Source organism: Diadema antillarum, unplaced genomic scaffold (genome assembly GCF_040938485.1).
Source record: "Diadema antillarum isolate AM-2024a unplaced genomic scaffold, OU_Dant_1.0 seq00001437_RagTag, whole genome shotgun sequence".
In the NCBI taxonomy this organism is placed as follows: domain Eukaryota; kingdom Metazoa; phylum Echinodermata; class Echinoidea; order Diadematoida; family Diadematidae; genus Diadema; species Diadema antillarum.
In genome coordinates this window covers 465,039-489,992 of record NW_027272187.1, presented here as the reverse complement: position 1 = coordinate 489,992, position 24,954 = coordinate 465,039, and the positions used below count along the sequence as shown (strand labels likewise).

At 38.7% G+C, this 24,954-nt stretch overlaps 1 protein-coding gene across 1 annotated transcript in view; it reads right to left on the bottom strand.

Annotated features, from left to right (window-relative positions):
- LOC139709466 (TBC1 domain family member 1-like) overlaps positions 1–24,954 on the bottom strand; it is a 96,341-nt gene that overhangs the window by 44,885 nt on the left and 26,502 nt on the right. Inside the window, exon 2 of the mRNA XM_071621428.1 lies at positions 14,723–15,397. Within this exon, the coding sequence (XP_071477529.1) occupies positions 14,723–15,397 (675 nt within the window). The remainder of the gene's footprint in view (positions 1–14,722; positions 15,398–24,954) is intronic.

The window sequence follows — 24,954 nt, the reverse complement described above, 5'->3', positions numbered from 1 at the left end:
AAGCTGAAAGCAAAGTATGTTCATAAAGAAGTAGCAGAAGAGTGGTTAAAAAAGCAAAAGAAAAGCTGGTGTGGTCAGTCACAACCTACCTGTTCAGTAGATTTTAAACTTCGAGAAGAGCTGGCTCACATTATTGCTATGTCAAGATGTGAACTCTCGAAGATGTACAATGCCAGTATAATGGTGGGAAGGCTTCTAGTCACTGACAGTCAAAGTACATGAGAGTGCGACAGTACACTTCATTAGCATCATAACACAAGTCCAGTCAGAGTGTGACCACAGTGAGAGACAGATGTACGTCACACCAATGACCCAGCAACAATTAGAAATTTACCGGCAGTAAGCCTTGTGGAATATCAGGTTATACCGGCAGATCCAGAACAATTGCATGACTCGCCTTCCATAATAACAATCACGTACCCATTAGCCTCAACAAGTGTACAATGTGCACATCTTCAATACCAATGTTGTTCCTGTAGTAGGAAGTCACCCCAAATTCCTTCCTGATGCCACAAATCAAACTTACTTTCATAGATGAGACAGCACAATTTTACCTCTCAAATTTGCCTCCAACAATTGCACTTACCACAAAACTCAAACCATGGAAAATATTACTGTAAAAGTGGATATTTTTGCGCGACCAATTTTTCGCGCTTGGCTGGGTAAGAAGAGTTTTGCGTGTTTTTAATTCCGTGGAATCGAGACATCAACTACTGTAACATATGGTAAGCAAAAATATTTATGTGCTTTTATTTTTGCCCTAGTTTCTGGTTGTACAAAATGTGCAAAGATTTCCACATTTACAGTAATTTTTTTTTTGTGCTCAGCTTGGCATATAATAGATTTCATGTTGTTAATTTTGCATAATCAAAGCATTACATATTGTTAAAGACCAAAAGCAAAAGTATTTGCATGCTTTTATTTTTATGGATAAAAATTTTTCACATAGCAAAAATTTCCATGTTTCCATAGAATTTCAAACAAGAGTAACAATACAGAAGTTGAAAGAGGGATATTATTCTGAGGGGTAAAGGTTCAGGTGTGAGTTTCTTCAATTTGTCCCCCTCTACAAATGAAATTTGTTGAGATCGCAACTGCTGATCTATGAATTGACAAACATGTCGGAAAAAAGGAACCAGTGGGACTCAAACCTATCATCTACTGCTTTGCAGGCAGCAACACTACCACCAGGCTATCCCAGGTTGCTGGCAGTGACAAGATGAGCTTGGAACAAATATCCAAGCTCCAAAATTCGGACCATATTTTGTGTTGTATCTTATGTAATACATTGTTATAGATTGTAACATTGTACTATTTGCTTCAAATTGTAAATTGTATTTTAGTATTTTCATGTAATACCGGGCTCTCTTGTAAAGCAGTTTTATGTACTGAAGAGACTACCCTGTATAAAGAACACAGAATAAATAGATAAATAAATAAATAAATCCCCATGAAAAAAAAAACAAATAACAAACAAAACAAACAACTGGCATAACAAGAAAAATAAAGTAGAATGTCTAGACTTTAAATACAGCAATTGCAAGGATGAATGTTACCACTTTGTGTAAAGACAGCATGTGGATTTAAATAGCATATGAAAATGGAAACTAGAAACTGGAGAATTAAAAGATCAGACGATGGCCGAGGAGCCACTTTACCATCACATCCCTGTTTAAAGATGAAACTTTACCTAGTTTCCATTCTTAAAGACCCGCTAGGTTGGGAGAGACAGGTGGACCAATTGAATTGATCTTTATTTGCTGCCCACTGGGGTATATTTGAAAACCCAGACTAATGCTACCTGCTAGAATAGAATTGCCCATCAGTGAATGTCTGCATCAAAGCATATAAATGTAAGATTCGTTGACAGAGATCATGATAAAGCTGTGCACATTTCGTTACAGGGTTCCTCATATCTGGAGCTGGCCAGTCTTTCCAATACTTGAACAAATCTCCACACTTCCGGGACTTTAAAGTCTGTCTACACGCACTTCCCCAAATGAGACAGGCTTATCAATTACCATTCAAAAAACAAAAACAAAAACAAAACTGAATATCAACTATTGCAACTAACTGCAATTTACTTGGTCCAAAACAAAACAAAACAAAACAAAAAACAAAACAAAACAAAACAAAACAAAATAAAACAAAAAACAAACACACAAATGAAATAATAATGTCTTTTCAGTCCGACTTGCAAGCCTTACTGATACTTGCATAATTTATGCCTGAATGATATGAAAGGAATCACATGTCATACCTGGTACCGTAAAGTTCCGTGTATAAGACGCACCCGTGTATAGGACGCACCCCTACTTTCGGACCTAAAATAAAAATTTAAAAAAAACACGAAAATTTCCTCGCAAATATTGCGTGTGTCATACATACTATTTCAGCTCAAAATTTCCCTAGAATGCAGCATGTATTTGCTCTATTTTTCGTTTCCTTTTATATTTTCTTTTAACGGTATTCATCGGACATCGGCAAAATGTGGAAGACGCAAAATGCGAGACTTGTCTCGGTACTCACTTGCTATTGTTTCGCCTTTCAATCGTGGTACATGTGTCATGCATATCGTACTCATGAGTGTACAGTACGATCTTTGCTGTCATACATAGCAGAGGGTGTCTCGTATATTGACGCATGTCAGACTGGAAGGTTCATTACGAAAAATAAGAAAAACATCAACAAGTGTAGCAGAGGGATCATACGGCAGGACGTACGGTGCGTACGGTAGTACACTCCTGCACTACCAGTAACGTGTGTCTCTTGTACCATGCTTGTATGCACAGTGCTAGCCTTTTGCAAAAGGCAGCTCGCTATAATTTCAGCACAAGCACACAGAGAACAATGGACTTGCACACACAGCGCGCAACGGGCAAGCGCTCTTCGATCCGATCGCTGTGTGCACGCGAGTCCATTGCAAAAGCCTCTCTGCAGCTGCTGCCTCTAGCTAGCTAGCTAGCTAGCTACAGTGTAGCTATGCTATCCTAGCTGGCCTCGTGAAATGAAGAGCAAACGAACGACATGGATATGCATGCATGCTTCACACATTGTTCATATTTACGGTGACATAGTGTCGATCCTACTCCGTATTTTACAGCTTTTGTCTATGGCCATATTGATACTTGTACATTGATAAGTTTTACGGTATCGGTAATTTAGTAATGATACCTGTACATCGCGTATTCCAGCTACTAGGTTGGCTGTTGGTAGCTTGGTAGACTGACATCGGTAGCATACAGCAGTGTTGTTACAGGTGTTGTCTATGGCCAGATTGATACATCGTTACTGCACAAGGCCGATGTAAGTTTATCTCGTATTTGCAGCTTTTGTGTGTGTCCAGATTGAAAGATCGCTCATTTATCCGTAAGTTTTAGTGATTGCTTACCTTCCAAACGTCGATGGGCATACATGGCCCCAAGTTGGCCTTATAAAATTGGGTGTACTTGACAGATTTTTTTTCCGTGATTCGACTGTACCCGTGTATACGACGCACCCCCGATTTTCAATGTTTTCCGACAAAAAAATAGTGCGTCTTATACACGGAACTTTACGGTATCTAAGAAACACTAATCAGCACAATAGCTTTCAGAAAAACTGTTCATAATCACAAATTTAGGCAAAACTCAAGAACTGATTTCATTCTGCCATCTTTCACCTTGGGTTGCATTTCATATTTGAACAGCTCAGACGTCACAGTATAGGACAGGTCACGCATGGGCCAGTTTGACAATTGTGTGGTACAGGAAGTATTCCAACCAAGAAACTTGCTAGACAGTATCTGCTCAAAGTAACTTCCTTGTAAATGAGGGCTTGACTCCATATATCTTGGCACAATCATCTTTACTCTGAAGTTGTTCAGTTACGATTTGACATTTATGTCTAATGCCCTTGTAATGTTGACGACAACCCTCCTACCCACCAAAAAGAAATCATAACAAAACAAAAGAAAACAGAACAAAACAAGAAAAACGTCAAAGGAGAAAATATTGTATGTGTCACATGCTATGTATCTTTTTTCTTTGCATTTTTATTTTTGCAAATTTTGCCAGTTTTGATGACCAATCAGAACCAAGTGTTTTGCAGAAAGGTGCACCTGATAGGTACAGTTTATGACTGTCAGCTAATTTCATGTACCTCTGTGGGCTCCAAGATGATGTCATCTTCAGAATATAACTGGTTACAGCAGTCAGCCGGAACAAGCAGGGAATTCCTGTACATCTCAAACATGAACAAGAAGCACTACATGCCTTGTGACCTTTGCCATGCCCCAGCTTAGCACCTCATTAGAGGATCACATTCAACACACTGGGACATTTGGTGGGGATTTCCCTCAATTACAATCTGAAATATCAATCATAAAATAGGAGACTACACTGGATGAGAAAGGGGTAGTGATAACGACACTTTGATGCGCATTTATGTGCACCATGCAGGTTTAAAAATTACATCTTCATATGAAAGTTAGCTATTACCAGCTGTTAGCCAATTTTGATGTTACCAAGTTGCACTATTACCCCATGCCCTGATGAATACCTGCATGTTGTGCAACCTGCCATGCTCAACCATCTCAGGCTGGTACTCAGGATTGGGTATCATAGGGGACCTGTTCTGGGAGATCCCCACAGTCATGTTGTTTACTGCATTGCTGGTGACCTTCTTGATGTGATTAACATTTTCACCTTTTACGGATTGCTTCAGGATAGGCAAGATGGTTGTTATTGTTTACTCGTTTTCTTCTTGTTATTCTAATTGTTCTTCTTTTTCTTCTTTGTTGTGTTTCCGGTATCTCGAGTCTGTTTCAAATGCAAAGGTTGTTGACACGTCGGGTAATTCCCTCAAGGTGTACGTCTGAGCTGCTGACGCACTAAATGCAACTGCAGCTACTAAGCGGAATATCCTATGGTCTTAATGAAAATGTCAACATTTTTTTATAAAAATTCTACTTGTGTTTTATTTCATTACATCAGTGTGTGTGCGTGTGAGTGTGTGTGTGTGTGTGTTTTAATTAAATGCTGTTAATATACCATATAGGCCTAAGTGGTGTAATACCATAGACCTGCATTCTTATACTTTAGAATTACCAACTTGCGGGACATCAAATTCTTCTTGTCACAATAATTTGACACTCAGACACATGACAAATTCACTGCAATAATCATTACTAATAAATTTGTTTCACTGCATTTAAATCATACTGTTTTCACTTTTGGCTACCAATTCTAAGTTTTAACTCACTAATGTCTGTTTGAAATTGCATTATATGTATTTAATAACCCTTAGCATAAAAAAACACACAAAGACCATTAATTAAAGACCAAAATCAAAACAGATGACACTAGAGGCACCAGTAAGGAGGAAGCTTTGTTGTTGTTGTTTTTTAATGTTGTTTAATACTTCACAAGCATGAGTCCATGGTATTAACACACCCATGCCTACAAATCTCTTGTTTACAAAATTGTCTACAGTGATCAATAACATCTCAATCAAGGTTGAGGCCTCCGACAATGTTTGACAAAAAGGTTGCCGATATTTAGTTTCTCTCTTTCTCCTTCCCTATTGAAAGGTCATAAACTTATAACTAGAACAGAAAAACAGATTCGGTGAAAGAAACAAAAAGCACTGAAGACGACATGACAGGAAAAGAATTTTGTAACTCTCTCAAAGAAAAATCATTTTGATGAGATTTCAGCCATTTATTTTGTTTGGGGTTACTCTATCTTTATACTCCCTACTGGAGGTGCCCCAATACATAGACTTTGCCATGTTGGTTTGTATCAATAGTTTTTTTTTTTTTTCTTCTGATTAAGATAAAACAAAATCTGTCTTTGACTGTTTCAAGCCTACATTTTCGCTAGAAATTTTCATTTGAGTGGTATGGAGAATTATGCACACAATTTTTTTTCCTTTTTTTTTCTTACAGACACTGATGATATGTGATGTTTTTTCAAGAGAAGGATGAGTTGATGGGTACGTTTATGCAAATCAAACAATCTCTGTTCCCTGAACCAACGCATTGTCACACACACACACACACACACACACACACATTCTCTGGTACCCTTCAGGATGGAGCCACAAGAAAAGACTGCAAAGGCATTTCACGACCTTTGGAGTAAACAGGTTTAATAAGAACTCATGCTCTTTAAGCCATACCGGAGGCAGAAGGTCCAATAATATCTCTCCAAGGTAAATCATATCTTTCTTTGATTGATGACATGCCAAGATTTATACACACACACACACACACACACACACACACACACACACACACACACACACACACACACACTCACATAGGAAAAAGCAACAAAAGAATGCAAAGACTGTAGCAAAGCACTCTGTTAGAATCTGCAAGGCCAGTTAAGTCATGAACGATGTCACAAAGATCCTGGTATGGAAAGAAGGATGGACTTCAGCACGTAGCTGTCCACCAGAACACTTGCCCAGAGTCTACACAAGGACTAAACAGACAAACAATCAAACAAACAAACAAACAAACACATGAAAAACAGCGACGCTCTCATACCAGCCATGATATATGACATCCTGCACTGTATAAATATTTGCTTTTTTAGTAATATAACATTGATGATTACATCCTGTTCCCCTAAACTTGAAGAAATAATTTTCATAAGTAAATGATAACCCTGCTTACAATTCTGAGATACACATATAAATCACTCACAACTTTTTTTCTAGTTATTTTTTTGGGAGTTATTTGAGTTATTTTGCACAGAGATTACAAACAAAGAGATACAGATTATAAACAAACAAACACACAAGCAAACCAATGCCAACAAAAACATAACCTCCTAGGCGGAGGTGATTAGAAATTTGTCCAGATGACCATGAAAGAAGTATAGAGGGGCTTTCAAGCTTACAACTTTGAAAACTTAATGATTGGAAACAGCAGTAGTGTGTGACTGGCCATAACACGTGAGAAGCAATGACAGACCTTGCAGGGGATTTTCGATAGAGCTATGACATATGACTTTAATAGTTAAGAACGATGACATCTCATGAAAAGAGTTATCGCGCTCATTTATTTATTTACCGGTAACTTTATGCTTTTCTCAGAATGTTCAAGCTCATAGAAATTAGTCTTTTCTCAGAATGTCATTAGCTTTATGGGTTATGATAAACAAAAAATGCAGAGGGCAACAGATTTGTGGTAAAGGCAAAGTTTCTGACAGCAACACGGTCGCCATTTTTCATGCATAAACATGCGTGCACCACTCAGCATGGAATGTTCATGATCCATAATGCGATATATATGCAATGCCATATGTGCCAGGAGTTTATCGACTACATGATAATCAATATTAGTAATAAATACTTCTGAATTACTATTGGAATATAGCTAACTCAATTAACTAAGTCACAAATCAACCAACAATTCATGCTCGTCTATTTTTTAATGTGTACTGATGGCTGATGTTCATGATCTTTTGCATTCTTTCCTGTGATGAATTTAGAAAGGAAAATGATAAAATACACATTCATGTGCAGACATGACTATTTGAAAAAAAAAAATCATCATGTTCATGGGTTCATGGAGTTGCATCTCCTACAACAATTTTGGTTTGTCTGAGATACTTAAAGGTGCATGGTCCCGGTGTTTTAGTCAAATGCGTACGTGGGCGCACGGCGCAAGTTTCCTATAGAGACCTACGCTATCGACTCCTCTTTAGCGCTTACGCTTTGGCCCACTTCCCCGAGTCCGAAGAAGTCCGATCCACTGGAGTCAGTGGTCTGATCACAGTTCGGCTCATGATTCGGCTGAGGGGGATGACAGCTTTAGCAAACTTCTTTTGTGATGTCATAATAACAAGCACATACGCATGCACTCTGGCATTACTACAGACTGCGCGATGCGCAGAGAAGACAATAAAGACAACGTTACTTAGCAATACCTACGCACTTTACTCTTCATGACAGCTCAACTTCGGTAATCTTCGTATCAATGCTAACGGTGATTGGCAGTATCATCAACAGCGCCCTCTACACTACCGGGACTATGCCCCTTTAACATTAGGCAGGCCAGAAAACAATTTGGTGGTCTTATTTGACACTCTCTATGCAAACATGCTGTGTTTGGTACCTTACACCCAAGACCACCACAAGATTAGTATATACAGCAAAAGTGGATATCATGTTGTTTTTATGTTGTTTTGTTTTTAATGCACCTGATTGACAAATTGCCCATCAAATGATCATCGATGTAAAAAAAAACCTCCTATTCACTGTTTACTTCATTCTTGGTCCCGCTTTGTTTCTTGTTGGTTTCATTGATAATTTTTCCTTCAGACTATATGAACTGTAAGTAAATCTCTTTCTCTCTTTGAAATCATGCATACATGCTTTCAAAACACAGATCATACAAACATGTGTCAGTCTACATTGTGTCTGTACATACTTTCTGCTATTTGTTTGCCAGAAAATCACACACACCAAGGCGACCACTGACCATGCTTCAACTGGCATGATGAAGAGATTAACAAACTATTTGGAAAAAAGAAGAAAAGACCTCACGTGTATCCTCTTATGAGATTCTGAACCACATACATGTATAGTGTACCAAGGTGTGCTGTTATACCATACAAAACAGTCTGTTGCTACAGTGCACCAGACTGTGGCTAAAGTTTCCACTTGTATTTTTTTTTTCTTTGACGGCATGTCAAATGATCTGTTGCAAATTCACTCCAATATGATGACTGAAGGAAAAAACATAGCATTTTGTTTGTTAACTTGAAAGCCTTCTTTAGATTCAAACATGCACTTAATAAGGGTGGGGGTGGGAGGAGGTCATAGAACTCCTAACAAAACAAATTTGCAAAATAAATATGAAATCCAAGTGCATCCTAATCATATAATGTCTAGACTATCTAGACCAGTGTGGTCACTCAAGGTATATCTGTAACCAATCCTCAATGAGTGGATAGACAATTTCCTACATGTACCTTATGCGTATATGCATGGTGGGATCTTGTTTTCATGATATCTGTGCAGACTAGAAAAGTTTATGACCTTCCTCTCTTTAGTCTCTATACCGCAAGCCCTTTGTTAGGGTACGCCAGGGTGTATTTTAAGCTGGGGGTGGGGATAAAACTTTCAAGAGATTTGCAAACGTGGATAAATACTCATTTAGAACTGCATACAGTGTGTAAACAACAAAAGCACTTTGTTTGCAGTTTCTTCCCGGATACTGAGGTTTGTGGTTTTTTTTTTTTTGCTTGTTTGCTTGTTTATTTGTTTTTGTCCACTGTTGAGTAAATTGCTGCTTCGTCTGGTTTTGCAGACAATGCTTTGATTTTGCTGGGTTGCAAGCTATCAGATCCTCAAAAGTTCTACAAACTCTGAAGGCATAATATTAAAAGCTCTATACAAACTCTGAAGGCGTGATATTAAAAGCCCATATCAAACACCTCAAAAATAATCATTGAACATTAATGGCAATCTTGGCAATAAAAAGAGTTTAAGAATCATTCAAGCAACGTTCTGGGAAGACTTCCAAATTGGCTGCAAAGCAATACTGGGGTCACACTATCTGCCACCGGTAGTGAACAAATACAAAAGCACTTTCAACGGAAGAAGGACACACCTCCAATAGTTATGTGCGTAGCACGTGTCAATACATGCTGATTCTATTCACACCTCTTTTTTTTTTTTTTTTTTTTTTTATTTGAGGGGCAGAATTTTGTTTGTTTGTTAATTCTAGGGGTCCCTGCTTACTGATCAATGTGCAAAGGATGGCTCTGGCGGCTAAGAAAAGGAGCTCCTTCACAAAGAAATAGGCCTACATGTTGTGATACAACATGGCAATTCAAGAATCTATCTTTAGACTGGTGGTTGTGCCAGTATCTCACAGTATGTTTGATGTTTAATCCCCCTGCTGCTCATATCGCTCTTTTAATACAGTTTTATGAATTCCTGGATGCAAAATACACACATATTACAGAAGATTCAATATCTTCTTCATCTCAACAGCTCAAAGTGAGGTACTTTTCCTCTCTTCTGGGTGTGTTTTTTTTTCTCAAAGCATCTGCCACTAAATAGTCCATTCTACCCATTCAAAATGTATCTATAGTCTATGTAGCTTGACCCAACTGGCAGTTCTTTGACACCTTAATATGAAATCTAATTGACAACCAGTGGTAGGATATGGTTTGGATGTCTGTGGATCAAAAGAGTCATTACAAAGGATTTTGTGGTTACCAACCACTGGTGCAATTTATGAGCAGCACGAGTGTCCTCGGCCAAGTCTTTAACCCCAAGCAATCCAAGTAACAAAACTGAACTGTGGCAGTGTGCCCTCGTGTGACTATCATGTGTTTACCTGTGACAACTTCCTTTTAATCGCCCGCTTGCCTATAGATGCATTGTGTGGTAGTCATGTTGAAAAAAAAAACAACCAACAACAACAACCCAAAACTGCTTAGAGCAAAGGAAAAGACAACAACAGCTAAACAGGGTCAAGACCTGCGTGGGGATGTCTAAGAAGTCTCTATTTTTGTCTGCAATTTCTAGGAATGGTCAAAATTCTGTAAACACTTCAAAATGTAACGGGTCACACACCATGAGCCTCCCTGGTATCCAGAAATTGATCAGATGCTCTGTCCAGCCTACAGACGAGCCATCTGACATCCAGTGACCTATTCTGACATCCAAATTTGGTCCCTGCAGCCCCTTCACTTTTTGTGTGTGTGTTTTCCTCTGCTTCATGGAGCTTCAATTGAGCATGATGTCACAATGAATATGAGGAAGAGAAATGGATAAACAAATTATGTTGATGTTTGATTGTTTGTTTGTTTGTTTGTTTGTTTATTCTTACTGTTTTGGAAGAGCATGGAAATGACACAAAACCAGTAAGTATAGCTTTCTTGCTTTCAACAGAGCAATTATGAGCAGTGGCATACGTACTACTGATAAAACAGACAATCTTTCTGACTGGTAGGTGATGAATAACAGCAAAAATAGTACCACTGGAATATATAAAGTATGGTATAAAATTTGATGACCAACTAAGCCAGAAGACAAAACCAGAGGATAACAAACCATTGCAGTAAAGATAGACATAGAAGTTGACACATTTGTGGTGATATATCTTCTGTGGACTATAAAAAAAACAACACTATTCATATGGACATATTTACAAAATTTTGACACTCAGTTGGATTTGTCAAACCACAAATATCATTTGTCCTCTAATCTTTACGGAGACTTGAAGTCAGATAGACAGGTAACTTCCTCGCATGAGACAGTTGGCTTCAATCTGCACGTAAAAGGTGCTACATCTGCAAACTCATCAAGTGAAGGGCATGAGAATATCCCTCTGAGAAGCTGTCATCCAATCTAGCAGTGTAGCAACATTGGCATGACGCACACCTGCTCACCCTATCGACAAGACCATATATTGCTAATGTGAAGCGTGATGACAGCAGTGATAAAAACTACCAGGAGGCAGACTAGGCAATACACATAAAGACTCCAAATGCAGTCCAATACTTTTAGATAATAAAAGAAAAACATTCGGGCCCCAGAGAAGTACCAGTACTTTCAGGGAATGAAGAAAAAATGATAAAATTGAGCACTTGGAGCAAGAGATGAGGTGGATTTTCAGAAGCACCTGAGGACCAGAGGAGAATGTCAGACGTTTGCCTATATGTGCAAGCCTTTGATTTGTGTTGCTTCTTTCATCTTGACTAATGTCATCAAACAAGAGTCAAAACAGAAATCTCTATCAATCTTTTGGGGGGCTGTAAAAACCACCATTGCTGCATGGTTGAGCTACTGTAGCTCCATGATATCACCTTAAACATGTTACACTAGCTACATGTACAGTACCTCTTACATGCCGTTGAAAACCTAGGCTGTGATAAGCTCACCACATTTGATTAAGTATAAATACTGGATGTCAGTTTCAAGTACCTACACTGTCACAAGACAGTGTCGAATGGTACTGCATCACAATTGAGACTGTTAAATCATGGAGCTCTGTTAGTAGCTCCATGGTTAAATCTTGTCAACTTATGTCCAGTAAGATATAAATATACACTGGAGTGGATATATGCTTACATGCAAATTGAGTTTTGGGACTCTGAACTACACTTGAAACAATGAGCGAGGATGAAACATAATAATTGTCAAGTGCACATTAAGTGGTAGCACCTTTATCTATTTTCTAAACTAACGAGATACGATTGTAGGTTTCACCGCGTAGAATGGGCATACCCTGATCAGCAGTTACTACAGAGCTGCACATTGAGAAACTGGGCAAATGCAGGCAAAAAATAGAAAATAAAAAAATGATATTGCAATGTTTCAAACAGATATAAGAGAGAGAAATGTGCATTCCTGTATGAACATGTACATCATATACGCACAGTGTACGTTTCTTTGTAGAGTTGCGACTTGCATTAGGTCTGACTGCTTTACACCAAACTGCTGCCACCACTTTGATATAAACATATCATTGGTGGAATAAACATTAACAAAAAGCAACAATGATAAACCTGAAAAAAAAATGAATTTAGGCAAGGACATTATTTCACTTGTCACTGCCCCCTTTCAGGAGATTAGAAGTACTTAGCTTCTCCTCAAATACTAAAAAGAATATAAAAAAAGACAATTTGAAAGTGGATCTTCAACGTATATTGTAAAGAAATTACACCCAAACACACACACATATTGCACACAAAGAGATGGCCTAAATATAGTTGGTATTAACTACCACAGGGGGAAACGGTGAGCAATAGTTTCTCCCTACAGCTCCATATAGCACATCAAGGCCATATGATGCACTTCAATAAACATTCAGAGGAGTTAGCAGGCCATATTTGACTGATTAATATCCTTTCCCCTCTCTCGCTATGGCTGTGGGAGCTCTTAATTTGCACACACTCGCTGTAGGCTGGTGCAGCACTTCATATATGAGTTGCCATGGCAACGACAAACAAAGCAAGCTTCAGCTGCTCTATTGTCATAGCTGCATTAACCAGCTGTTGGAAAATTCTGCTCTCTTTGCACAATATAAAATTTATACCCACATAATAGCTCATTAAAGAGCTCCTTTCTTGGTCACTCATAGATAATGTCATACAATTGTAAGTCATATTCTTTTGAAAGCATGGATTCATCTCAAAACAATATCAGTTAATTTTTCCCCTTCCTGTGAATGGTGCCAAATGACTGTCACATTTGTGTTTTTCACATTTCAGATGATACTGCATGCATTTTCAATACCTGCTCTTACTTTACAGTGCTTACCAAAAATTGTGAGTGTTGTGTTAGCGCATTTAGGCAATATTCAAACAGCGAGAAACTACAAACCACCTACAAAATTCTACTTCCGCCATTGCTGGTTTCCAATTATGTACTGCAGCATAAACAATGATCATAATATTGGCTGGCCATCAATATCATTACCCCACCAAGAATTGAGCTTGCTTGTAAAGCATTTGACCCTGAATCCCACTGCAGTCAGTTTCAACTGGTGCGATATGGTCCCACCTCAGGAAATAAGTGTATAAAGTAGTCCATAATTAGGAAAAGTGATCAATTCAATGCAAATGTGATTAATCCTTTATGTGCTTTGAGGGCCAAATGGCACAGAAAACCCAACAGCATTGTATACACTGTTCAAAGTCCCTAGAACAGAGAAGGTTAGGACAAATTTTTGGAGTCCTACGCTTTATCACCTTCATGCAATTAGAAAGGTTTAAAGGTGCCTTGTAGCTATACACATTAACCCGTTGAGGACCGGCTGATTTTGCTACAGCACACATTTCCCATAGACACTTGCGTGAGTATGCTCCGGTTCGTCTTCAAGGGGTTAATAGCGAAAGCAGATAAAGGAGTACTTAGTAGTTTGAACCAAAGAGGAGAGTGGTCGGGGTGAGGCGAAGGGACTATGGCACTGACCATGGAAATGTCACTGCATAATGTAAATATCGCCAAATGGTAAGTCAACACCGGGGCATAGGTAGAACAACAACCTATCTGATGCTGTAATTCTATCTTCCTCATCATCGTCGCTGGATGAGATATGGTGCTGCATGGATTTTAGCCCATGAGTGGAAATGAACGCTGAGCCACAGTTCGCCCAGGGGTTAGCTCTCCCATATCTCTCTCTCTTGCTCACTCTCTCCTACTCTATTCCCTTGCTGTAAAATGGCCATATAGTCCATATTTTTTTATTATACAAATTTATGGCAGTTCCTTTTATAATTGTCATTTGTTCAGCTAAACTGAATATGTGGGGGGGGGGGGGGGGCATAAGTTCTTTACCAATTCATCAACAACAGTAGGGTACTCAGGTCATTTCATAAAGGCCTACAGGAAACATGAAACACAACTTACTGCTGTAAGATAGTCATAATCAAAACTTCTATATCAACACACACAAAAAAACAACACAAAAAATATCTTACTCACATTCCCATCATAGCTGTTTCATAGCAAAAGTGTTTTAAATGAAAAAATAAGAATAAATTTGAAAGTAACATGGGAGCAGGAGTGAAAAGAAATCATCTGTATCTTCTAAAACCTAAAAAAAAATTCTTCTGTACAGAACTTTCCCTTTCAGGGTATCTTATCATGAATTTGGAAAGAAGGCTGAGGTTTATCTGCAGGGATGCAAAATCTTCAGGCATAGCCTGAGACACTTTCACGATTATATCACACCACAGATAGCATAAGCAATTAATATATAACATACCTGAGAGCAGAATGAGATCTCACTGAACTTCTTGGTCATCATGAAGGATTTCTTGTCCAGACTGATAAGGGTCAGCACACTCTTGCCTATCTGAAACACCATAGTCCTGTTATGGGTGTTCTCCTTCGAGGTCATCAGCTTGGTGTAAGAGTCCATGCGCGGCAACGTCCCAAACTGCCTCCCCGTGGTGGTCGCCTCCACGTCCGTGTGACTTTGTGGGTTGGTGAGGGCTGAGAGCGGCGAGGTTTCGGTACAAAGCCGAGAGGAGTCATTTGAGTTGTTGTTCTGCAGGTTGCGGATTGCCGTCGGGAGGTCCAGGTTTGATCGCGACTTCTCCTCATCCTCCTGGACAATGTCCAGGGAGTGAGAGTGGAAGGGTACCTTGGCTGCCCCATCGGAGGCAGAGCGCTGCCTGTCGTCGGAGGAAAAGTGGCGCTTCCTGCGTTGGATGGCCATCTCGTGCTCCTTGAACTTCTCGATGGACTCATCGATGAAGGTGGGCGGGGCACGCTTGTGACTGACAGATATCCGGCCACAGTACATGACCTCAAACATGGTAGAGTTGGACTCTTTCACATTTTCCATTGCCTCTGAGTTATTCACTCCTTCCTGCTGCATGGACTGGGGGATGTTCTCCTTGTCTGACTCTCGAATGCTGGTCACAACAGCGTGTACCTGGCAAGATAAATCAGAAAGACAAGACAAAAATTTTGAATTTTGTATTCTGGGAGTGTGAAGACAGTGAATTTAATCACAGTCACTTTCTTAACCCATTGAGGACAAGTCCCAAGTATAATCGGGCAAGTGTCGATGGGAAATGTGTGTTGTAGAAAAATCAGCCCATCCTCAATGGGTTAACACTGGTATTCTTGACATAACCTTTCAAAGATGACTCTACCTTGGTCGATGACAGAGCAAGTGTCAGATTACTGCACAGAAGTACACACACAGAAAAAAAAAATGTACGTGTACATGCCCACCAAGCGGCTCTCAATACAGAATATGACCAAGTCCATGACACCTTTTTTTCAGGAGTCCTGGCAAATCTGGCAAACACCATACAATCTGCAAAGTCACAACTCGAATGATGACCTAGAAAATACTGACAAAAACTTGACACAACACCAAGTCAAAGATTAGGTTAGCTGAGCCAAGGATTCGGAAAACCTAGTGGGTTAGAAGTTCCCTGCACCTGAATCAGACATGTTATCTTTGAATGAAGTGAGAAATATACAGAATGACCCAACTGAGTGCAGTTTAAAAAGACGATATTTCAGAGCAAGTGTTTTCCTCTGTGATTAGAAGTATGCTTTCTGCTTTCTCTCCCCCCTTCCCCTTGATAAAGTCATCAAGCTGCTGAATCCTAGAGGTTCAGATAAAATGTCCAGTTTGATATAATAAACAACAAACAAGTGGGGTAAATCATGGCAATACTTAAAAGTGTCTGTTTACTCTTTCAACAGGTGGCATACACTATCATTCTGCATGTCACAGTGGCAAACAGACTTAACATGATCGTGGCAACATCTTGAAAGGAACTGAATCCATCACAAAGAGCAGGAATCCTACAGAAAGATTCCTTCGCTCATTTTACCATGTATTGCTGCCAAGAGAGGGAAGCAGATGGCATTCAGCTTTCGCTGAATCTCGTGCAGTTTCAGTGAGAGAAAAACACAACTTAAATCATTTTGATAGATTCTACCTACAACCAGATGATATGCAAAATGTTCTATAGAAGTACATACAACATCGCTGAAGTCTCGATCGATGCGTCCATAGTAAAATGGAGTCCGAAAGGAGGTAGATGTATATCCGTATCCCATCATCATGGTGGATAAAGTGAGTCTCACAGGCAGAGAAGATTCACGAGCAGAAGTCAAACCCTGGAGTGACTGTGTCAATGCTCTCAGGGAGCACTATATATAATTCTACCCTATTTTCTATTTTGCTATTAGACGACCATAATGGCATCAAATTAAGCGTTACTCCCGGAGCCTGATCGAGCAGGAGCCCTCACTCCCATCAGCCAGCTACCACAGTTCAAACAGACTGTTCGCTCTTCCAACACCAGCACCAACTCTGCTGAGCGTAAACTCTGAGCGCCCTGGCACCTGTCATAAAGTGAACCAATTAACCCCTTGCAAAACACCCACATCTCTCCTTGCCTGCAACCACCGATTGTGATGAAAAAAAAAGTGGGGAGATGGTTAAACAATTGGTGCATGAGGTCATTTTGCTTTATCATGTGACAAGACATAATGACTTGTTTGGGGCTTTATAAATCTCTCTCTCTCTTTTTCTCTCTATCCCTCTATCTCTCACTGCCATTTTTATTGTAGGTTTGGGCACAGAGACAAACAAAGGTCACTTTACTTCACTGGAACCAATCACATTGCAACCACGCATATAGTTTTTTCAAGGGAGTCAATGAGAGAATATAGGAAAAGAGAGAAAAAAAAAATGAAGGGGGGAGGGGTGGTTAGGGAGAGAACTCAAGAACCAGGAAGTGGCATGGTAGACGTGAAGCAAGGTTGCAGCTCAGGTCAGCAGAGCTGTCTGAATCCTTCTCCACCTGGTCCCTGGAGTGAAGACCCCAAGTCAAACTCAAGAGCACACTCATGGCCTTTCCAATGTCATTTAACCCTTTCAGCACCACAACATCAGGTTGTCATGGACGCTGTGCATACACACAAAAAAAAGGTTGTGGACGGTAATAAGAGTTAAAGAAAGTGCCTCCCAGCAAAAGAGACTCTTATTTCACGCAGGGATCGCTCTAGAGAAAGAGTGGACTCAAATGAAAACAGTAAAACAATAGTAGTAAAATGGTTCTTTTTCTCAAACCTAAAATGAATAACATGTAGGGTCTTTTTTCCAGTTTTGAACATGTGTACAAACAGTTGAAGAAGTATGCCTTGAGCAGAGAAATTAGAAAATTACTCTTTGGAAAAAAAACAAAAAGTGTGTGGCTTATACAAGATACTGGGAGGAGGCTGAAAGCAATGTCACAATACCACACTGGTTAGTAAATTCAAAATAACTGTTCTTCTGTTACTGGCTTACTGTAAACGTCAATATTTTCGCGCGATTAATTTTTCGCGCTGAACGGCTCGAAAACGTATTCGCGGGTTCTTAAATTCGCGCTCCGCAGCAGGTTACTTTACTGTAGTACACATTCACTGCTTTCATCCAAAGCCTCTGCTACATAGCTTGCTATGCCAGCGTACGACAAGCGACGTAGCGAGCGGCTCGACTGCGAGTACAAGCACTCAAATACATAGTACAGCTGTGACTGTAGTACCGTAGTCACGGGGGAATGTAGCATCGGTGCGCGCGGTGCACACTGCATGCTACAGTACACAGCAATCTATCGTCTCTTCGCACAGTACTAGTAGCGTAAACAATGCCTGTACATTGTACTACGTAGCAGTATCATCGATGAAGCGCACACAATTCATCCCGTTCAAAATGTGCATAGAAAATTGTGAAGATATATTCGCGCGTTTTTGAATTCGCGCTAGCCGAACGTAGCGCGAAATCCGCGAAAATTAATGTACCGCGAAAATTTCCACGTTTACAGTATATGGCTATTGCACAAAAATTAAATATGAAACAGATCCATGTTTAATGTAAGAAGGGGGTATATCATGATGGAATGCTCGTTCATGCCACTGCATGAAGAGGGTGGGGAGGAGAAATAAAGTGAAGCACATGGAATCCCCATCTAGTCTGGGGATGAAATCACAAACTCGTCTGAAAGCACAGGTGTCAGCTCTCACTGCAGCAGAACTAACTATTATTGCTTAAGATGATGATAATGAGTGAAATGGCTATGAATGTGATCTGCTGCATTGGTCTCCGCAAGAACATCCTTAACTTACCGATGTGAACGGGGTCTGTCTTCAAGGATGAGCAGCCCACACTACTGTAAAAGTGGAAATTTTCGCGGTGTTGAAATTTTCGCGCATTTCGCGCAACCAGAAACTAGCGCGAAAATAAAAACACGCGAATATTTTTGCTTGCCATACGTTCCTGTGCGTGATGTCTTGATTCCGCGGAATTAAAAACACACGAAACTCTTCTGACCCGGCCTAGCGCGAAAAATTAGTCGCGCGAAAATATCCACTTTTACAGTACCCCCTTTCACTTTGCTCCAGCTTAAGACATGTCTGCTGTAGATGGAAATCTCATCTACCTGTTCCAAACATTCCAACCAAGAATTCCCTTCTGTGCTCAGTGTGCTCAGTGTGTGCAGAGTTCTACAGTAGGCCTATATAGTCAGTTCTGTATTGTAAACTGTTGTGACTGCTGCGACAATCATATATGCTTCTGCAAATGTCAAATGCCCTGCCTATGGAAGCTCAAAGATCAAGTGGATTTTGGTGATGGGAGTTAATCTTGAACGTACTTAAGCACAGTCTCAAATAAACAGTGATGATTAAAATAATGACAATCATTAAACAAATGATCATGCACTTTATTCCCCCATTATCATGAAACAAAGCTTAGTAATTTCAGAGTAATCGTCAATTAGATTACTGAAGCAAACTGAAAAGAGAGGCCATACTAATCATTCACCTCTTTTAACAAATGAACAGGTATCACACTACTTGCCCAGGCAGATGTGTGTGTTGAATTAATTCAAAACAAATCCTTCCTTCCACATTATTCAAGGAAAGCATCACTAGTCTTCACATAGAGTAACTTCTGAAATTATTTCGTGACATGTACAGGCGCTGCAGTGCACACTGCATGATTTCTGTGAATATTATGGAAATGAACTGTCTTTTCACGTGAGAAGATCTTAACACAACAAGACCTCTCATGCCTTGAAACACTGAGCCAAATACAACAGCAGGAGTCAGCCCTGGAACATCTACACTAAAGAAGCTGATGTACTCAAATACAAAAAGGCATGCACTCAACATTCTCATTTGAGACAAATTTAGCTGAATGTTTTGTTATACGACACTTTGGCCAAGTGTGATTGACTCCCTGCGGTAGGTCAAGTGTCCTTACCCTATTTATTATCTTGACCACCAAAAATACACAATCCTATGCCTTATGGGCTGGTTAACAGCGTCATCATTGGACATTGGTCAAGATTGAATCTGACATATGAAAGGTTGCTGAAGGTTACTGTGGAAAGCTGATATACCAATCATACCAGTGTCAAAACAGAACTCCTTATAAGATCATGGTAAAAAAAGAGCTCTTTGCAAAGTCATGTCATGCTACTCTATGATGGTATCACAACAAAATTAAGCTTTAATCAACCTTAAAGGGGATGGCTAATACCTGATCAGTGGGAATGCTGGGGGATGATTGTTCCAATCCTTGTGGGATTCATTTAAGAGTACATTATATATCTATTGTTGTGTGAAAATTATTTGCTTCAGAATGGTCTCACGAATCCCACAAGGATCGGAACAATCATCCCCCAGCATTCCCACTGATTCCCACTGATCAGTTACTAGCCATCCCCTTTAATATTTGACTGATGACTTTACCGGTTTCTCTCTCTTTTTTTCCAAATTGAGTTATAACAATTCCATACAACAAAATTATGTGTAAAACATAACATTACTGCCCACAATCAATGCTGGAAAAAAAAAAGCGAATACCTAATTTCCCTTTTTTGTAGACCGATCAAAAATCATTTTGTTTTGTATTTCAAAGAAATAAACGAAATGAGGTGATCACAGGAAAGTTTTGCATTTAGGAATTTGCTGTATCATTAATGTTATATGGTTGGTTTAAGTTTAATTTTGCTGATATCTTCCTTGTCCTTATTTGAACTTGTAATAGATTTAGATGTTTGTTTCTTTTGTCAATTGTAAATGTTCATTGGTGTTCAGCATTTGTAGGGTGCTTTAAAACATTTTGTGATATTTAGGCACTATACAAATTTTCCACATCATTATCATTATCATTAAATCTGATGGCAGTTTGTAATGTCATGCATATTCATGTTAATCGGATCACAATTACAATTTCCATATCTATGCAATCAGTTTCATTTTTGTTAAATGCCCTGCTGTTGCTTTATTGCATGTACTTGAAAGCATTTCCCTTGATCCAATAACTTTTATCTCATCCCACATGGGAATTAATTGGATCCTGATTTGTTTGCGGTTGGTTATTTAAAAGGCTGTACGGGAAGCTATTCATTATTTGCAAAGCTCCCTCATACCACTATTCTGTGTACATGTAGGTCGACTTGACTTCTACCGAGGTATTACACATACGGTGTGTGATACCTCCTGGCTCTTCCTGTGCCCTGCCAAGACATGAGCCTCTAATCACACTACCTTCACTGAACTAAATGGCAATGATAATAATGTACTCGACACATCTTTGTCTTGTATTCTTTACTGACAACTAAGTATATTTCTTGAGTGAAGCTGGTTAGAGTATTCCATTCTAGACATTTACTCACATGAACCACAACAATATATGAGTATAGTATTTTTCTTCCATCTATTTTTAAAATTTTATTATTTTTTATTTTTTTTTGCTGCTGTTGAAATGTTTTGAATTCATTAAAAGGGAATGGAATATGGGGTAAGGAAGCATGTTTCGAAAATGACGTGATGAAATACAGAATGAGACCATGTGCAAACTTTAATACATAAATATTTGTTTTATCCACAAAGAAATGCACATGACAAATGCAACCAATGATACTGCATCATGGTGACAGAATTACAGTGTAATTATCAATCACCTCTTCTTTGAATATATTATGTACAAAACTAACTTGTGGCAGCAGCTGCGAGCACATGTACATGTACACAAGAACATGGAAACAACATCCTTGCATTGAGTTTCGATAATCAGTTTCAATTCATAACATTCAGCAGCTCCAGTGTACCACATTTTTCTAAAATCCTTACTCCTAACATTAATAATAATAATATTAGTAGTAACAATAACAATAATTCTATTATTATTATCATTATTATTACTATTATTATTATTATTATCATCATCATCATCATCATTATCATTATCATTATTATAAACAAGGTATCTGTGTTAGTATTTTGTTCCTTTCTAGTGGAAATAGATCCAAACTTAATGTGGACTTTGTTCCATTTCTGTGAGAAAATAAAATGCACAGACCAGGAAATGAGTGGTCTACAATTCACTGTATCAGTCAAACAATCACATGAATATTACATTCAGTGCTCTGTTCGACACTGGAACTTATTTCCTGTATGCACATACCCTTAAAATTGGTATTTTGTACACCATTTTTACCCCCATTAATGTTCTGATGACGTCACTGGGACAGCTTTTTCCCACCTAGCGATTTCAATCTTTCACCAGAAAGGCAGGCCGAAAGAATCAGCTGTAGCAAGACTATTTACTGGGAAGATAATAAAGGAGCACATTAAACTGATTTCCTGTGACTGTCATGCATTTTACACGCCAGAGTGCCTTCGTGCAGCTGAGGTGCAACGTGACTGTGATTTCACCATGCGACTCTGCGCATGAGTTCATTAGTTCCTCTGCAGTTTCCCACTTAAAGGCAGTCGCAGACTACCTCATAGCATGGGATTATGCAGAAAAAGAATGAAAAAATGAAATACAAAACAGGGAGGAAGTTACTAATTTTCAATAAGATGGCAATTAGAAGATCAAGCGGCCAGCACAATTTGAAATAAGTATTCTTTTTATATGCTCAGCAGCGGCGGATCCGGGGGGGGCACCAGGCGCATGTATGCCCCCTCTTTATTTTTTGCTAAAACAAAAGAAATAAAAGAAAAATATGAAATGAAACCCAGAAGTAGCACCAGAAATGTTTGTTGTGCCCCCCCCCCCCCCTTTACGGTTTTCAGTGTTCAGTGTATGATCATACTGATGAACTTAGATTATCACATAACTTCAGAACCAACTGACTTGACAATTACTATCTTTATCACAAAAAAAAACCCTCACCCAAGAGATTGACAGGGAAATGAACTGTCTCTATATTTCCAAAAGTTTCTGAGTGTCACACTGTGAACTCCACAGGGACTGCCTTTACATCAAGTTTGGTGCAAATGGCACATTTTTTTAAAAAGAATTTTGCAAAATTGCCAAAATTTTGCAAAATTATCAAAATTAAATGCTCCAGACTACAAAATGAAGATTGCCTTCCATATTGAAAAGTGCATGCTACAATGTGCCAAAGGTAGGAAATCACTATCCTTGTCTTTGGATTAGACTTGGAATATTCATATCATGTTTCTTCACTATGTCGTTGTGTCACTTTATTTCATGTCTTTTCCACATCCAGATAATATCATTCATTCAACCACTCACAAAATTGTCTTTCAAGTCCAGATTTCCAAAATATTATGCTTACATATTATATGACAAACACAGTTGCTCATGTTAACTGTGTGAACTGTGTTAGGGTCAGTGTAGGCCTAATTATAAAGCAGGAGGTAAGGTGCACCGAAGTGGCCATGATATTTTGTGGACAGACAGCACAACAGTTGGAAAGGTGGTGACACTCGATGATGGTGCATTATGGGATATATGTGAAAACTCAAGCAAAGGTAACATTCATATCAATCACAGGGATTTGATCCATACAGCTTGTTCATATCCTTCTAGACTATGATAGCTAATCCACGTAATCACATAACGGGAAATTATGTCTGATTTATTGTTCCTCTTCAGACACCACATGGCATCAATCACCTTTAACACCCTGCTATTACTGTCAGCACCTTGTACATATTGTAGGTGAATTCACCCACTCAAACACATTCTGCACAAACTCACACACACACACACACACACACACACATCTATGTGTCTTTTTTTTCTCTCTCTCTTCCTGCAACAGGTATTTACAAAGTCAAGGTGAAATGCATGAAACTTACTGGCACCTTAATCCTAGCTCATCATACAAATACCTGTACAGGATTGTAATCTTTTAAAGATGCAATATCATTTTTTTTTCTTTTGATGAACCGCACATTTGTAGGCGATGATCATGATACACATGAACATCACACACACACATGCATGCACAAGAACATTTCAAGGCTGTGCACAGAATTTGCGCATACAAAGTCTAGGCTAAACAAATGAGTCCCATCAACAAACCATTCAACGATATAAATGTGTATGTCAACACATCATGAAATAAACATGAGAAGTCGGCACTAACAAACAAACTTGTGAATACAATAGCAATATCTATGTTTGACAAGCCTCCAGTACTGAAACACAAATCTTTGTAGTGCTTTTCAAGCAGGAGAAAACTTTTACAGCTTTATTTTGCTTTGTTGTGCTTTGTTATGAACCTTGGAAGGTTCTTACATAATGCAAAAACTATGTCTATGATCTTGGCAATATAGCATGTACAAAAGGTCACTTCTCCCTTATGATTTATATTCTGGACAGCTTTTATTTATCTACTTTTTTTAATGAACAGTTTCTTTTCATTCAAGGGACCTGAAGTGCTGTTCACACTTGAAATATAAGTACCAATATTATTTGGGTAGTTAATTTGCATTTCAATGTAATCAAAACCCAAGAACTGATATAATATATCATTATATTAAAGTGATGAAAACTATTTTTCAACAGCTACTCTTAGAAATGTGTTCAGACCTACTTTGCTTTTGGATATTTAAACAATATGGTCCTAATGAAAGGTGGGACCCACCTTTTATTAGGAGCACTTGACCACTTTGTTTTTGTATATTTCAGCCATTTCAAAGCCATTGACATCTTACCAAATAAAGTTTAAATTCCTCTGGACTAGGATTGTACACTCTTTAATATTTCATCAGTGTTTTCTCATAAACCTAAAGCTCCATCTCAACCAAAACTATACCATTACTTGTGAGAAACTTCTGGTGACAATACTGAGAAACCAAGCAAGAGAATCTTGATTATGGCTGTGTAGATTTATTGGGCATTTATTGCTTAACCACTACAAATCTCCTCCTGTCAAAAAAAAAAAAAAAAAAAAAAAAAAGTTGGTCATTAGGCAATGCTCTTCATAAAAACATTTCTGTCAAATTCACAGAAAAATGCATGCTATAAACATTAGCAAGAAAATATGATTGAATCATGACTAACAAACAATGTATTCTCTTGTACTGATTGTGCAAATGTATCACAAATCTTGCTAAATTGTATCAATACATAGCAGGGGTCGCACTTAACTTCTTTTTTAACTAGCCAGGCGGACTACTTAGAATCAATTTTGACACTGAAGCAATATT